At 51.8% G+C, this 14,949-nt stretch overlaps 4 protein-coding genes across 4 annotated transcripts; 3 read left to right on the forward strand and 1 right to left on the reverse strand.

Moving 5' to 3' along the window:
* Nucleotides 1-481: 481 nt before the first annotated feature.
* Nucleotides 482-2,257, reverse strand: PtrM4_142400 (ProP, Permease major facilitator superfamily; the record flags this gene model as incomplete). Its single annotated transcript, XM_001942261.1, has 2 exons — nucleotides 482-1,171; nucleotides 1,244-2,257. 2 exons carry the CDS (start codon nucleotides 2,255-2,257, stop codon nucleotides 482-484), a joined length of 1,704 nt encoding a protein of 567 aa, XP_001942296.1.
* Nucleotides 2,258-2,824: 567 nt separating this feature from the next.
* Nucleotides 2,825-3,073, forward strand: PtrM4_142410 (uncharacterized protein; the record flags this gene model as incomplete). The annotated part of the gene is made up of 1 exon (XM_066109569.1): nucleotides 2,825-3,073. The coding sequence occupies one exon, from the start codon at nucleotides 2,825-2,827 to the stop codon at nucleotides 3,071-3,073; it is 249 nt and encodes an 82-aa protein (XP_065960491.1).
* A 2,308-nt stretch (nucleotides 3,074-5,381) lies between these two features.
* On the forward strand, nucleotides 5,382-8,278 carry PtrM4_142420 (uncharacterized protein; the record flags this gene model as incomplete). The annotated part of the gene is made up of 3 exons (XM_066109570.1): nucleotides 5,382-6,036; nucleotides 6,085-6,905; nucleotides 7,937-8,278. The coding sequence occupies 3 exons, from the start codon at nucleotides 5,382-5,384 to the stop codon at nucleotides 8,276-8,278; spliced, it is 1,818 nt and encodes a 605-aa protein (XP_065960492.1).
* Nucleotides 8,279-12,570: 4,292 nt separating this feature from the next.
* Nucleotides 12,571-14,255, forward strand: PtrM4_142430 (CypX, Cytochrome P450; the record flags this gene model as incomplete). The annotated part of the gene is made up of 3 exons (XM_001942263.1): nucleotides 12,571-12,618; nucleotides 12,669-13,781; nucleotides 13,908-14,255. 3 exons carry the CDS (start codon nucleotides 12,571-12,573, stop codon nucleotides 14,253-14,255), a joined length of 1,509 nt encoding a protein of 502 aa, XP_001942298.1.
* Between the last annotated feature and the right edge of the window lie 694 nt (nucleotides 14,256-14,949).

Genomic DNA, 14,949 nt, shown 5'->3' on the forward strand with positions numbered 1-14,949 from the left:
GTGCATTGCAAAATCTGGGGCAGAGGGAATGGGCTGGACCAAATATCAGAGTGGGACCTGATGGAGAAGGGACAGGCGATTCGCATTTAATTCTTGTCGCGGAAATGGACTTGATGTTCGACGTCGGATGATCACGTGATCGGATCGGGTCTTTGAGACTCCGGATCCGTGCCAAGGGACTGATCCATCATGTACAAATACCGGACTAGCCGTCTGATCTTTCTGATCCTTAGAGCAATCAATAATCCCACTCTTGAACGAATCTGATCGGTGTCATCCCAACAACCACAATTCTTAATGTACAGTTGGAGGACTTGTTATGAGTAGTAGTCATACCAAGAGAGATTCGTCGACGAGAGTTGAGCTAGTTGTGCATGTAGCATGCTATTATTATTGTTACATGCTTCTCATATCTGTTCCAAAGAAGCATGCATGTGGAGGTGGTCTAATTCCAACGTAGACTGTAGTAGATCTGCAGTACTCACACCGTGGGATTGTGATGCGGGTCAGACGAGTTATGTCCGGTTTCCACGGATGCGGCCTTACTGGGTCGTCGACGGGACCCAATCTCAAATGTAACCAATACAAGTCCCAGAAGCGCAAACGCAGTGGCTGCCCACCATGTTGGCCTCAGCGCACGCTCGTACAAGGCCAGGACAGGCACTCTGATGGTTTCCGAAAGGCCAAGGATAAATTCGCGGTTAGCCCGGGCATAAGCGCCACCGCCGACAAGCTGTTGTTGAAGGGACTGGTCTGGCATACTGGCAACGTGCGCGTTGATCTCCTGATCGAAAATGATGGATGGCACCGTGACACCCCAGACCAGAGCAAAGCTGCGGAGAAAGTTGAACAGGGTGGTGATGGCCCACATGTCCGACTCGGGCAGCTGTGCTTGCAAGTGGGGTAAGAGAGTCGATAACAGCAGCCCGTTTCCAATGGCAGCGACTATCTGGAGAATCACATGCACAGCTAGGCTGCTGGTATGTTTAAGCATGGTGAAACAGCCGAGGCCAATAGCTAAAAAGGTAAAAGCCAAGGCATGGAGTATAATTACGCCGTTTGCCTTGAGCGAAGATGCGACGCCGCCGCCGACAATGGCCGTTACCATCATAGCGATGATGGTAGGCAGTAGGTTGACACCAGCGTCGAAATGGGATTTTTGGAGGACGGCCTAGAAGTAGACCATAAGGTAGTAGTTGATCCACATCAGAAGCATGCTTTGAATGAAACTCTGCATCTGTACAGTTACTAGCACTGGGGTACTCAGCAGCCGCGCTGGAACAAGCGGCACACTATTGCCAATGGTGAAGCGCTCATGCAGGGCAAAGATGACGAAGCCGACAACACCTAGGACGAGCGGGAAGATGACACGCCATGAAGACCAGGCAAACATGTGACCGCCAAAGGTCAGAGGAAGCAATATTGCAATGGCGCTGGCTGAGAAGAGGACATTTCCAATAACGTCGATGCGGGACAACCTCTCCCTCAACGATCCTGCGGTTGGGGTGCGGGTCAATCGTTTGATAGTGGCGGCCTGAGGAAGAAGGAGCAAGATACCGGCGCCGACTATGGGGAGGTTGATGTAGAAGACCCAGCGCCAGGAGGTTCCGCTGAGAATGGCGCCACCTATGATGGGTGCCAGAATCAGGCCCAGCGAGGAGGTAGCCATGACGAGACCGATAAACTTGGGACGTTCCTGCAAAGGGACCAAGTCGCTGATGATGATCTCTGCCACCAGCGGCACCGCACCTCCACCAATGCCCTGGATCGTGCGGCCAACTATCAAGGCGGCATATGAGGGCGCAGCGCCAGCCATTGCACTTCCAATGGCGAGCAGCAGCACACTCGCCAGAAGAATGGGAAGGCGACCGAAGATCTCAGCCAATTGGCCAGTCAACGGCTGCAGGACAGTCGAGGCGAGCGTGTACGAGTTGACGATCCACGTGTACTGCCTTGAGCCTAGTGCGGTCGCAATGGTCGAGACGGCAGTGACGACAATGGTGCCATCCATTGTGACGACGAAGCCGGATGCACAGAGGGCAGAGAGTAGGACCCAAAAGTGCCAGTCACGAGGTGAGTATGCAGACACGGAAGATGGGTCAGAGTTGTCGCTATGGTCTACATGCTTTTCTGAGGCGGGTTCTGAGGCAGGCTCCGAGGCGGGGACTTGTTTGGCTCCATTGGCACAATATTCGGGAACAGCGCCAACGGGGGAGGCGTCTTGCGTCGACGGCTGGTCTGGCGGTTGGGACTGCATGGATAATGTGTGGTGGGGATTGTGGAGGGAAAGAGTGACGGGTTGAAAGGGCGCTCAGATGATTGATGGAGAGGAACAAGAGGCTGACTAAGGGTCCCGGAGACATTTGAAGGTAATAATATCAGGAATTTGACACGCCGGAGACTTTTGCACTTTCGGAGACATGCTGCGCTGCACGTGACTTGCATTTAGTCTCCAATTCGTTCGCCTCGCCATGGCGAAACCCTTGTTTACTTGGTCGCTTTGGCAATTATATCCCATTGTGAATTACTGGGCTATCTATTGCACCATATCCGCCTCATCTAACAACGCATCAATGTCAAACTCTTCGCTGCCAGCCGTAAACAGCTCGAGAAGCCGCCGTCGGCGTGCACCAATGCTTCTCGCGTCGGCGGCATAGAACCTGTTGCAGTGAATGCAGTCAATCAAAGTGTGTCCGCGCGAGGCAGTGATCAGAGTATATTGTGTGAGTTGTCTGTTGTGCTGTCATGGCCACCTTATATGTAGCCATAATCAGGGTCTATTTACATGACGTATCTCTGATGCTGGTAAGAGGAGAAGGTGCTCATGGAGGGGAGGGAGGAGCGCCAGGACAACACAAGTGACATGCGCAATACCCTTGCCTCACAAACCGCAACAGAACCTCTGCGCCAGCATGAGCAGCAAGCGGGCCGCGTCGGCCCCGATGCCGTTGACCTCGCCTTGGAGCAGCACAACGCCGTTGCTCTTGGCCAGCTCGAGGTGCAGCGTCGCAGTCGTGTGCGGATGCGCATGCACCCCGCGGCGTTGGAACTCGTTCAAACGCGTCATGGATAGCGTCGCGGCATCAGGCGCGGGGAATGCCCACTGTAGGTAGTGCAGAGTCGCACGCTGTTGCTGAGATTCTTGCTGATCCGGGGCTGCGGCGGAGAGCGAAGGTGGCAGCGGCAGCGGCTGCGGCAGCGGCTGCGGCAGCGGCAGTGGCAGCGGCAGTACAAAACGCGGATGCGCGCGCGCCGTCTCAGTGATGCGCTCATACGTCGACCATGGAATTGCTGCGCAAAGAGAGGATGCCGACGTCGCGTGGCGCAGCCGCCATACGGCCTCTATCTCAGCGAAGCCTAGGCTCTTTGCCTTGTCGACGTCCAGAAAAGCTGCGAGCTTCTTGAGCGGGCTCGATACTTGGTCCACTTCAGCGACTAGCACCCGTGGGGCTGGCCCTGCATGCTGCACCCCTGCCGCTGCCGTACCGGTAGTATCGTAATGGCTAGCTTGAGCTTGTCGAATGTGGCCTAACCCGTGACGGTGGCGCAACTGATCTACGTTTGCCAGACCCAGCCTTTGCGGCGAGGGTATCATCGTTAGCCATCTCATCTCTCTCTCCATGGCCAGGCTTGGCACGACAGCCGGTCGCCTACTTGGGGTCCGAGGCAGTACTCACTCGTGCGCTCGTCGTTCCAGCTGGCTTCTGTAGCGTGCATACACTCGTTCTGATGGCGCCGCGGGCTGGTGTGGGCTTAGGATTGTTCGGTCCGGTACGCCTTGGACGGTTGCGTAGCCGCACCGACGGGAAGCGCGGCTGCAAGTCAGACGGTGGCGTGCGGCAATGCGCACTACTGGAGACATCATGACCCTGACGTGATGTACTATATTGGAGTGCGCGCGCCGACGAGTGAGTGTAGACGACCGGCGCCCGCGACACGTTGAAGGCATCACGTTGTGTGGCCATCGAAGTGTGGGACAGATCGACCTGATGCAAGCCTTCGATGCCGATAAGGCTAGATATGCCGACGACCTTCGAATCTGCGAACTGTGCCTATACCTCTAAGGCTGATGCTGCACGCTGCAACTAACCTAGGTAGGTGTAAGGGGCTACGCTCAGGGAGCAATCGCACAGGTATACTGGAGTTGTGTTCGATGGGGAAGAGAACTACAAGCTATCTCGTGCTGAAGGTTGTTCGGAGAGCAGCTCGCAATAACCTTCTGCCTATGGACTGTGCGGATGGTCTAAGTGTTGTTTAGACGCGTGTGGTTGCTCTGTGCGTCTCGCACACGTGACTGAGATACCATCGAGGATTCGCCAACTGGGCTCTAGCCCATCACAATTATGCGGTGAAGGGAAGAAGGTTGTAGTGTTCGTAGGGTTGGCTCGAGCGGCGATCGCAATTTCCCGAAAGGGTTTAGTTTTGGAATAGGGGGTGTTCTGTGTCGCCATACCTGAGTAGGTGAAGGAGAAGGCCCGGCGATAACGGTCAGCACTTTGAAGGATCAAGCGGCACTTTGAAGGATCAGGACTCGGCAACCACGCCGTAGTCGCGTGACCGCCCGTCAACGGCGGCGCGCCACCAATCAATCAGTGAGCGCTCGTCCACGAGCACCCACGCTTCTGCCAATCAGTAGATGCCTGCCTATGAGCATCTTAGATCCTACCAGTCAGATGTTTGGATCCTCTGTAAACAATATAACGCTCGTTTATAAGTATGACGTTCTTTCGTACAATACGGTAAAGTGTTGCTGCGTTGTGGTGTTCGTGAAAGTGGGCCGTGCACCACGCCTGGTACCGTGTCCGTGCACGCAATGCGCGACCTTGTGCTTCCGTGGTTTTGGTGTTCGTTCAAAAGTGGGGCCCACCAATCAGGGTCACTTCGCCAAGCCCACGTGATGGCGCGATCCCACGCTTCCTTTGTTCCCCAGCCACCCGTCATCCCTCTACTTCGACCTCGACCTCACCACCATTCATAGTCATCAACATCACACTCTTGCGAAACGCTGCTATAAGTCATTCTTTGATTCTGTCCTCCAACGAATCGCGCCCTCCGCCCTCGCTTCTCCCGTTGCGCGTATCGAATACTCGACGTAGTTCACCATCCTTGTGATCTCACAAGGCCCCTGGCGGTAAAGGTAGACGGCTCAGGTCCGAGCCTGGTTTCGTCTCTCGGCTGCCGTCCGCGGGGTGGGCTTCAGCTCGTCTATTGCGAGCGCGTACCCGGTGTTTGCGACGGTCGTGGTGAACAACACACAGAGTCAAGGCTGCTCCAAAGCCTGGGCGGGCGGGTTACCTTGCGCATCTGCGTCGATAACTTCTTTCATTGCGACTGCGCCAAGGGGGATTCGGTAAGTGCAGGAGTGCTTTTAGGTAGCTGATATGAATTTTAATCTAGATTTCAAGGCGCTTGCCTATCCTGCTTCGAACTTGTCTGTCGACGAGCCCGTATGGCCATTGCTTTGTTCCCTCGTCTTCCGGTGTGATGACCCCAAGCTCGCAACGTTGCTGCTCGTTGCTAGCATACCCACAGCCCATGGCACGGAGAGCCAGTTCGTGTTGCAGTACGATGCTGATACGTTGATGCCCTCCGCGGTCAAACTGTCTACCGGTAACGGACATGTTACGCAATCACAGCTGGACGAGATCCTGCCTGTCAAGGGTAAGGGCAAAAAGCGCCCTGATATCAAGACCCTTGAGCTATCAACCAAGGGCCTGTCCCCTCTCTGGTGTTCAGCCAGCGACCTATCATTTAGTCCCAAGCCTGGATTTGAGCCCGCTTTCCAGGCACTTGTCGATCTTGCCAAAACAACAACGGTCCATGTTGTTCTTGACTACAGCCATGTGCGCAAGGAATACCAGGGTATGTTCAAAGCTTTCAGCAAGGCAACCAAGGGACTAGTCGGCTACCCTGTTGAAGCCCTACTCGTTAAACAAGGGCTAAGGAAAGCAAGCTGGGAGGTATTTGCGCCTACCGAAGCTGCTGGAGCGCCGCCTGCTTACGAGGGCTCTCGCACCCGTAAGCGTTCAAGGCAGAGTAAGTTGCTCGGTACCGCAGCCTGTGCTCATTGACTGAGCCACACAGGAAGCCCCAACTCACCTGTTCAGCCGCCGAGGTGCTGGACTCCTAAGTCGCCGACGGGATCGCACTCGTCCGAGAAGACCATACCATTCAGTCCAGATGCTGCAGCTGCAGCCCTTGGACGGGCGCAACTCGAATACCAGACCGAGGTCATCAATACGGCCATCGAGAAGCGGCTTTCTGCGCATCTCAATAAAGTCAACGCTCTGCAAGCCGAAGGAATCGACGCCGCGATTGCCAGACAGCTTCCAGCCTACTTCAATGAAGCTCGGCATACTGAGGCTGTCGACGCTGCGGTAAGCAGACAGCTCGACACGGCTCTACAAGCCCGCCTACCCAACGCCTTGGAAGATCTCCTCGTCCCGAAGTCTCTGCCCAGCTCGCCCGCCACCTCCTTTGCCTCCTTCGACTCCCGCGGTAATCGATACTCTAAGCTTCCACCACTCACAGTCGTCGGCCGGACAATGCTCCCACACCTCCGGACCCACCTCACCGATCAATTCAAGCTGTACCAGCAGCAACAGCTCCAGCGCTTCGAGAAGATGGTCGATACAAAGTACAGCGACGTCGAGAGAGCTGCTTATGATGATCGTGTGGAGGCACAAGGGGAGTTCGAGACGGAGATGGAGGAACACAAGGCCGAAATCTCGTTGCTGAGGAAAGACACGGTCGACGAACTCTGGCGAGAGGGCGACAAAATCCTCGAGCAGGGCAGGGCGGTGTGCTTGGCGTTCGGCGAGGACATCAATGAACAGCCCTTTGGGATTTGTGACAGGATCGATAGGCTGAATAGGAATGCGCTGAGGAAGATGGTGGTGGCTGAGGTGAGCAGGCAGCAGAGGAGGAAGAGGGGTATACCGAAGGGGTGGGGAAGGAATTTACTGAGAGGAAAGCATAAATTGTTAGGAAGGAGGAGGCGGCAGGCGGACGATGAGTGGGCTGACGTCTGATGTGATGCTTTGGATAACGAAGTCACGACATCTGGCTTGCTAGGCATTCTCCCACGTATCCCATTTCTCTAGTACATTAACGACGCTAAAGCGCCTCCTCCTCAGGCCCGCCACGCGCGCCACAACAGCATCACACCGCTAAGCCACACCTGAGCGCACCGAGCGTAAAGCAAAGCAGCTTGCTGAGGCGCTTGGCTCGTCTAGTCTCTTGCCGCGAGGAAAACGATAGACAAGACACCGGCCCTGCAGAGCCTGAAGGTTGCCAAGCGGCTCGTTAACCTGCGCTAGCTGACGACCACTTACTATGCAGCTTTGATAAATGGTGGAGAGCTCAGACCGCCTGCTACCGCAGGTCAAGCATCGCGACCGTATGTTGGATGATCTTAGGATCTGGCTGCCGGAGAGGGTGTTGCCGCCGAAGTAGCAAGGAAGAGTGCGCTGCGCTACATTCTTTGTCCCACTCTTGCTAAGCAGCACTTGGAGAAAGGGAAGAAGAAGGTCCTACAGGCGCAGACCAAGGCACAGTGCAGCCTGTTGCTGCCACGCTTAAGCGGCAAGCCAAGGTAGGTATAGATTACATTGTTAGGCTCGCCTATTCTCTCTTGTGAAGATCGTCCGAAGATAATCTAGGTGTGAAGATTACCCTAAGGCGATCTAGGGTTGGTTCTCGGGGAATAAGTGAGTCGTCTGGACACAGGGGCTTGTATAGCACGATTAGTAGATTAATATAACAAAGTACTTGATAGGTATGAGGACTAAATAGGCATGCAGACCACCTCAAAATCCCTAAGAAAATCCTACCTACCCAAGAGGCTGCCCTGGATCCCAGTGGAATCCATTATATTTTGGTGGTTATCGATAAAGTCAAAAAATTACAGGGGGGTGGGATCCATTACCGTACCTAGTGGGATCCATTAGGCCTAACGTGGTTCACAAGCGAGTCGCTCCGACGCGCTGGAAAGCGCCCCCGACGCGACTGCGAGCCGAATTCAAAACGCCTAGATAAAGTAGAAGAGGAGGCGATAGTCTACCGTATTCTTGAGGAGTCTACGCGAGGATTTGCGCCTACAAAGGCTGACGTTCGAGTAATAGCTGATGAACTATTATATGAGCGGGGGAGCAGCCCTATTAGCAAGAACGGGGTTGACAACTTTGTAAAGAGGACTCCTAAGCTCCGTACGCGCTGGAGCCGTCCTTATAATCACCAGCGAGCTACCTGCGAGGACCCAGCGGCTATTCAGCGCTAGTTTGATCTAGTTAAGGCGACGAAGAAGAAGTAGGGTATTATAGACGACGATATCTACAACTTTAATAAAACTGGCTTTACAATAGGCAAGATGTTGCAGTATATGCACTCAATCAAAGTGTAACCGCGCGAGGCAGTCATCAGAGTATATTGTGTTCTGTCTGTTGTTGTGCTGTCATGGCCACCTTATATGTAGCCATAATCAGGGTCTATTTACATGACGTATCTCTGATGCTGGTAAGGGGAGAATGTGCTCATGGAGGAGAGGGAGGAGCGCCAGGACAACGCACGTGACATGCGCAATACCCTTGCCTCACAAACCGCAACACAAGATTTTATCACAGTTAGTTATCACAGGCTCTAAAGGCTCTAGCAAAAAGAAGCGGATACAGCCAGGAAACCGTGAGTGGGCTAATGTGATCCAAGGCATAGGCGCGTTAGGTCGTTGGCTACTACCCTTTGTTATCTTTGCGGGCAAGGTACTCATCAACATCTGGTTTAAGAGCCTACCTACTAATTAGGTTCTTCAAGTTAGTCCTAATAGTTGGACAAACAATCAGCTTGCTCTTGCGTGGTTAGAGCACTTTGATACCTATACAAAGAGCTGTACTATTGGTGGGTATAGACTGCTTATCATTGACGGCCATGAGAGCCACTACTCTGTCAAATTTCAAGATCTTTGTAAGGAGAAGAATATTATTCTTCTCTGTATGCCTGCGCACTCGTCTTGTATATTACAGCCTCTTAATGTCGCCTGCTTCGCGCCGTTAAAGCGCAAGTATAGCGACGTAGTTTCAGGCTTAGCACGCAACCGCACCTATGTCACGAGAGGCAACGAGCAGTAATCTCAGAACTTATGAAGAAGTTTGATTTGTGTGCTACGTACAGTACTCAAGTGTAAATACAAGACGTTGCGTGAAGAAAAGAAGTGGAGAGTTCCACCAGAGAAAGATATATAGCGGAAGGAAGCTTGTGTGACGTCATACAGATGTCGGGGCAGTAGCATACTGTCGAGGATAGTACATTGCGCTGTTGCGATAGGAGCGTACGGGTTAAGAGCAGGGTCGCATGGGTCAGAGGCAGGAGTGTCAAGGGGACCACGGTGGTTACCGTGACAACCTACTATATTAGCAAGGAGACCCTCCTACCAGCGTTTAAGGCTGCTTTTAAGCAATCCTTTACTAAGGAAAATATCCAAGCTGGCTTTAGAGGCGCTGGTCTAGTCCCACATGACCCACAAGCTGTGCTATCAAAGCTTGATATGGTGGTGTAGACACCAAAACAATCACCGCGACGGGTAGACGACTGGGAGGTGAAGACACCACGCAACGCCCGCGAAGTTGAGGCTCAAAGTACTCTTATTCGACAGAGAGTAAAAACCCGCCCTCGGTCTTCTGCAAGTTCACTTGATGAGAAGGTTGCGCAGTTAAGTAAAGGGGCTCAGCAAATGGCACATAAGATGGTGCTTATGATGGAGAAAATGAGCAGCCTTCAAGAGGCTCTAGATGAAGCAAATAAGCGTAAAAGTCACAAGCAGCGATACGTACGGGCAGACGAGACTCTCAATATAGGCGAGGTACAAGAATTATCAGCTGAACAGGCGGGTAGCAGTTATGGTGATGGCGAGAGTGCGTCGAAGCGGGTGCGAGGAGAGAGGCGGTGCGGGCGTTGCAAGCAGACTGGACACAACGCTCGTACCTGCGTAGTTAAGATGGATAGTGCTAGTGTCGAGACGCGGTGAGAGCCTTCACTAGTATTCACGGTGAATCAGGCTTCCCGTGCTCTGATTGGCCAGGCACTGATTAGTCAGCTGCTCCGTGCGCGCACCATAGATATTCTCCCTCCTCCCGTAGCTCCAATACAACAAGTTCACGCACGTTTCTCCACCTTCATCAGCTAGTGATAGTAGCGATTCTAATAGTTAATTTGGTATACTGTAATAGTTTATTGACTGCGATAAAAGTGTGTGATAACGTCTTGACGTTGACGCGCTGGTGGGGCGTGAGCGACTCGCTTGTGAACCACGTTACCTATAGTTAATTACCTAGGCACTGGTCCGTGCGTTTTTGTTTTGGAGGATTGAACGCGTTAGGAGAATCTTGTTCTACTGGCTCTAGCGTTACAACCAGAAGGCTGCAGAAGCTTAGAGTAACTATACCTCACCCGTGCAATCTACGTCCATTAGTCACCAGCGGCAGCGTGGTCTCACGAAACAAGAGACACCGTCTACACTCGTACACTATTCTCTCTACTCTTGAATCAAGCTTGTTTATCCAGACTGCCTCTCTATGCGTGACGCCCGCCTTACACTCTCCGCACTAGTACAGTAGGGCGGCGCTTACTGTGCTGCCCGGCGTAACGCACGGCCCGGCGTAACGCGCACCCCATTAGAATGCTACCCCACCTTCAACACCGTATAACTCACCCAACATGGAGCCGATTGAGGCTGCGCTTACAGCTATAGAGTCGCTAGAACCTAGAGAAAAGCCTAATTATACGCAAATTGCTCAAGCTTATGGTGTTGTACGATCTACACTCACGCGGAGGCACCAACGCGTTTCAGCCTGAAAGGGGCTGACCCTGAGGGCAATTGCTAGAAAGAATCAGATGAATTCGTTAACCTAAGATCTATGGAGGGCTATCCGGCTATATAGTTTCTTCGGATAGATATCCGGCTTCCGGATATCTTTACCGGTAACCGATTTGTCGGGCGGGTCCTTCGTCCGGTATCGGCAGGTTCTGATGTTGTCAGATATTCACTCTCATCTGGAATACTGATGAAATAGGTAATGATGATGATAATATTGATGATTGATTGTGTTTTGGTTCTGTCTACGGTTGTGGGCACACCTAGGGGGTGCCAAGCCTTCCTGTGATCCGATTGGCTCTCACAGATGCCGGGTCGCGCTAGTCTAACCCAGCGTCTGTACGCTCTCATCTTCAACAGTGCTATTATCTAACAACGCTAGAGTCGTACTCCTTCGAGGTCTAACAGTAGCCAAATGCCTTGCGACTAGCATTTCAGCTTAAGTTAGCGGTACTATAGGATCTAGTTGCTTAAGTCGGTGAGGATAACCGTCGCGTCCCGTTAGGTCTAGACTGTTGCCATTTTCGTGGTTTTATCGCTTGTTATTAAGGCAGTGAGACTCTTAATTGTCAGACATAATAAGATGTTGTGGTAAACTGATAATTGTTGATTATTGTGTGTATTCTGCTGTTCTAAGGTGCGCGCTGAGAGTTTTGTTCTGCTAAGACGCTAACCCGTTATTAGCTAGCGGTGTCGGCACTTTCGGCTCGACACGCCTGCTATCTGACAAATCGCATCGTCAATCGGAGCCATAGTTGTTGAATTATTGTGCGTCAAAGTTGTGGTGTTGAGACGCGTCTTGATGTTCGGCGGGGCACGATCCGAATCCGGGCACGATGTGCACGGGCAGGTTACGCGCACATCCTCGGTAGGTCTTAGTCCCTAGGGCGCTAGCGCAGTCTGTGCTAGAATACCAAGGTTCTGGGCGCTAAGGCTCTAAACTATCACAACGCCGGACTACAAGGCTGGTCCGGTTTTTGGGCCGCGACTTTTGGTGCGGACAAGACTACGTCATCTGCAGGCTAAGGATATCCGTGCTGCAGCACAGCCTGAGCTGCAAAGGCAGGATCAGATCAAGTATGGGGTAAAACCAATTTAGAAGTCGCACGCGCCCGGATGGCTGCACTCCGACAACCGTTCGGGAGAGAATTACTGTACACTCTTTAGCAACTCAGCGTTACTGGCACATTCCATAACCGCCTAACATTTGCACTGCTTTCTCTAATGCATAAAAGGAACTGTGTGTATATGCGTTTAGCAAAGGGTTGAAGACATAAGTGAGGACGGGAGCCGGACCAGGCGCGATCCGACCCTAGTGTCTGTATTGAGAATTTTGACAGAAAACGCTTACCAAGACTAACCACTCGGAAACACTCAAGATCCGACCGTTATACCCAGTCATAACCACTTGTTCGCTCTCTTGGATACTAATAGGGTCCACCCAACGCTCAAAGCAAAACGTTGGCAGACATCATTTAATCTGTAGAAGCCATGGATTAGCAGACAAGGTAGAGAGACTAACCCCAGAGAAGATTTGTTCACAGGGCCTATATTATATCGCCTTCCGATTTGAAGTGGTCTTGCCATTCGTTTGCACGCATACGCCCAAAATCTCACGCCGTGTATTCCAAAGTTACTATCTTTACCTTTCAATTTATACTCGAATTATTTTAACGTTCAAGGCCTTTTTATTCGTCTCCATTATAATGTGGTACCATCAGGCACTAGCTGCTGTATTGCTTCTTCTCGAGATTGTGCGTATCTCCGTTTCATTCACGCAGCTGCCTTCTGACTGTTTTCCTAGTGCGTTGTCTATGCATTGGGCCTTGCAATCTATCGTCTCTACGTGCACCCTCTTCGCAAGACCCCAGGACCGTGGCACTTTGCCGTGTCTGGACTTCCTCTAGTTATCGAGAACCAGTTGAAAGGTCGTTTCGTCAAAACAGTCCTGCAGTTGCATGAAAAGTACGGTGACATTGTGCGTACTGGGCCGAATTCACTGTCCATCAACGGAACCATCGGATGGTCTGAAGTGTTCGGATTTGGTCGTAGCAACCAACCCGAATTCTCTCACTACGATGACTTCTACCAGATTGGAGACAAGTCGAACCTATCGATATTCCCATCCGACAGAGAGAGCCATCGGCGTCAGCGCCGTATTCTTGCACATGCCTTCTCTGATGCCGCCATCAAGGAGCAGGAGGCGCTGATAATGCAGTACGTTGACAAGCTCTTCGTCCATCTACGAAAAGACGCCGCGCAACATCAACCAACGGACATGGTCAAATGGTTCAACTTCACAACTTTCGACATCATTGGCGATTTAGCCTTTGGGGAACCGTTCGACTGCCTAGAGAACAGCGATTATCATCCGTGGGTTGCCATGATATTTCTTGGCCTCAAAGGCAACACTCAAATGCTTGCATTGCTGAAGATGCCTGCCCTCAGTTGGATTCTACGACTGGTGATTTCCAAAGAGAACATGCAAAAGCGACTTGAAAGCAAGGCAATGACTGATAAGAAGGTGGAGAAAAGACTAGCCCTTGGGTCAGCCCCCAACGGCCGGAAGGACTTCATGACCTACATCCTTCGCCACAACGATGAGAAAGGCATGAGCCATCAAGAGATCCTGGGCAATTCCGAGGCTCTAATTGTCGCCGGAAGCGAGACGACAGCCAGCGCACTTTCAGGCTTGACCTACTACATTACAACGAATCCGCAGGCGCTAGAGAGGCTTCAACATGAGATTCGTACAGCCTTCAGCACCGAGAAGGAGATTACGATGCTTTCCACTGCGCATCTCAAATACTTGACAGCATGCATTGAAGAAGCTCTGCGAGTATACCCGCCAGCTCCAGAGACGCCCCCACGCGTCTCTCCTGGTGAATACGTGAACGGTTACTATATCCCCAAAGGTGTAAGTTACACCCCGCAGATGCTTTGCACCCCTCCATCTATGCCCCGACTGTTGTCGAACAACAATACTATTCAACTATCCCAGCTTGTACAAATCGACATGACCACGACTGACAATCTTTCTTAGACTCTAATCACAATCTTCCAATGGGCGGTCTACCACAACCCTAACAACTTCGTTCAACCCGATGCCTTCATTCCTGAACGCTGGCTAAGTCCCAACCACCCTTTCCACGACCCACAGTTCAACGCAGATAAGAAAGCCGCATTCCAACCATTCTCTTTCGGCCCACGAAACTGCATAGGCAAGAATCTGGCTTATAATGAACTGCGACTTATTGCTGCTCGGCTCTTTTGGAACTTCGACTTCGTGTTGCAGCCTGAGAGCCAGGGCTGGCCGGATAAACAGAAGGCGTTTACGGTCTGGGAGAAGATTCCGTTGTTCGTTCAACTGAAACAAGTGGAGAGGGACTAGGAGCGTGTGTTCGCTGTTTCTAGCAATGTGATTTGTGTTTCCGGGTATTACTGGAGCATATTACAGTAGTAGAGCGGCGTTTTGTTAGATGATGTGGTCGTGTTTGGGTTGAGTCATCTTGTACGAGAAGTACAGACCTAGTATGATGCCCCCGTAGTATCGACCCCTGATTCTTCCTAGTCGGGTAATCGTGCATCCTGCCTCAAAGACGCGTGCATGCAACGCGAATCAGGTGCTGATTGTCTCTTATTGTAGTCTAGTGTGCAGACATGGCAACAATCAATTCAATCAATTTGCGGCCGTTAAATTGAATTGGATTGATAGCCTTGGCGCTGAAGGCTAGATTGAATTGATAGATTAGTAAATCGAGGGTCCTGAATTGTTGACACGGCAAAGGTGTCGAATACTAGCAGTCGTTGCAACGAACAAAGTGTATAGTATTTGATTAGTAGTGAGCAAGAGCTGGATGGAGAGATCTCCATATGTACGGTTGTCAGATTGTGATGGGTTATCAAAGACGGGGATAATAGTATAATAATATGATTGGGATCGATTGTATTGTTCTGGTCTGATGTCGTGTTTTCTGTTGTCCAACGCTGTTCAATCCGTTGGGTCGCGGTGGATTGTGCGCGCTGACTAATTTAACTGATCCACAGAATCCACAGCTCCGAACACCCGGATTTTGTCCACCACC

This window comes from Pyrenophora tritici-repentis, chromosome 8 (assembly GCF_003171515.1).
Source record: "Pyrenophora tritici-repentis strain M4 chromosome 8, whole genome shotgun sequence".
NCBI classification, from domain to species: Eukaryota; Fungi; Ascomycota; class Dothideomycetes; order Pleosporales; family Pleosporaceae; genus Pyrenophora; species Pyrenophora tritici-repentis.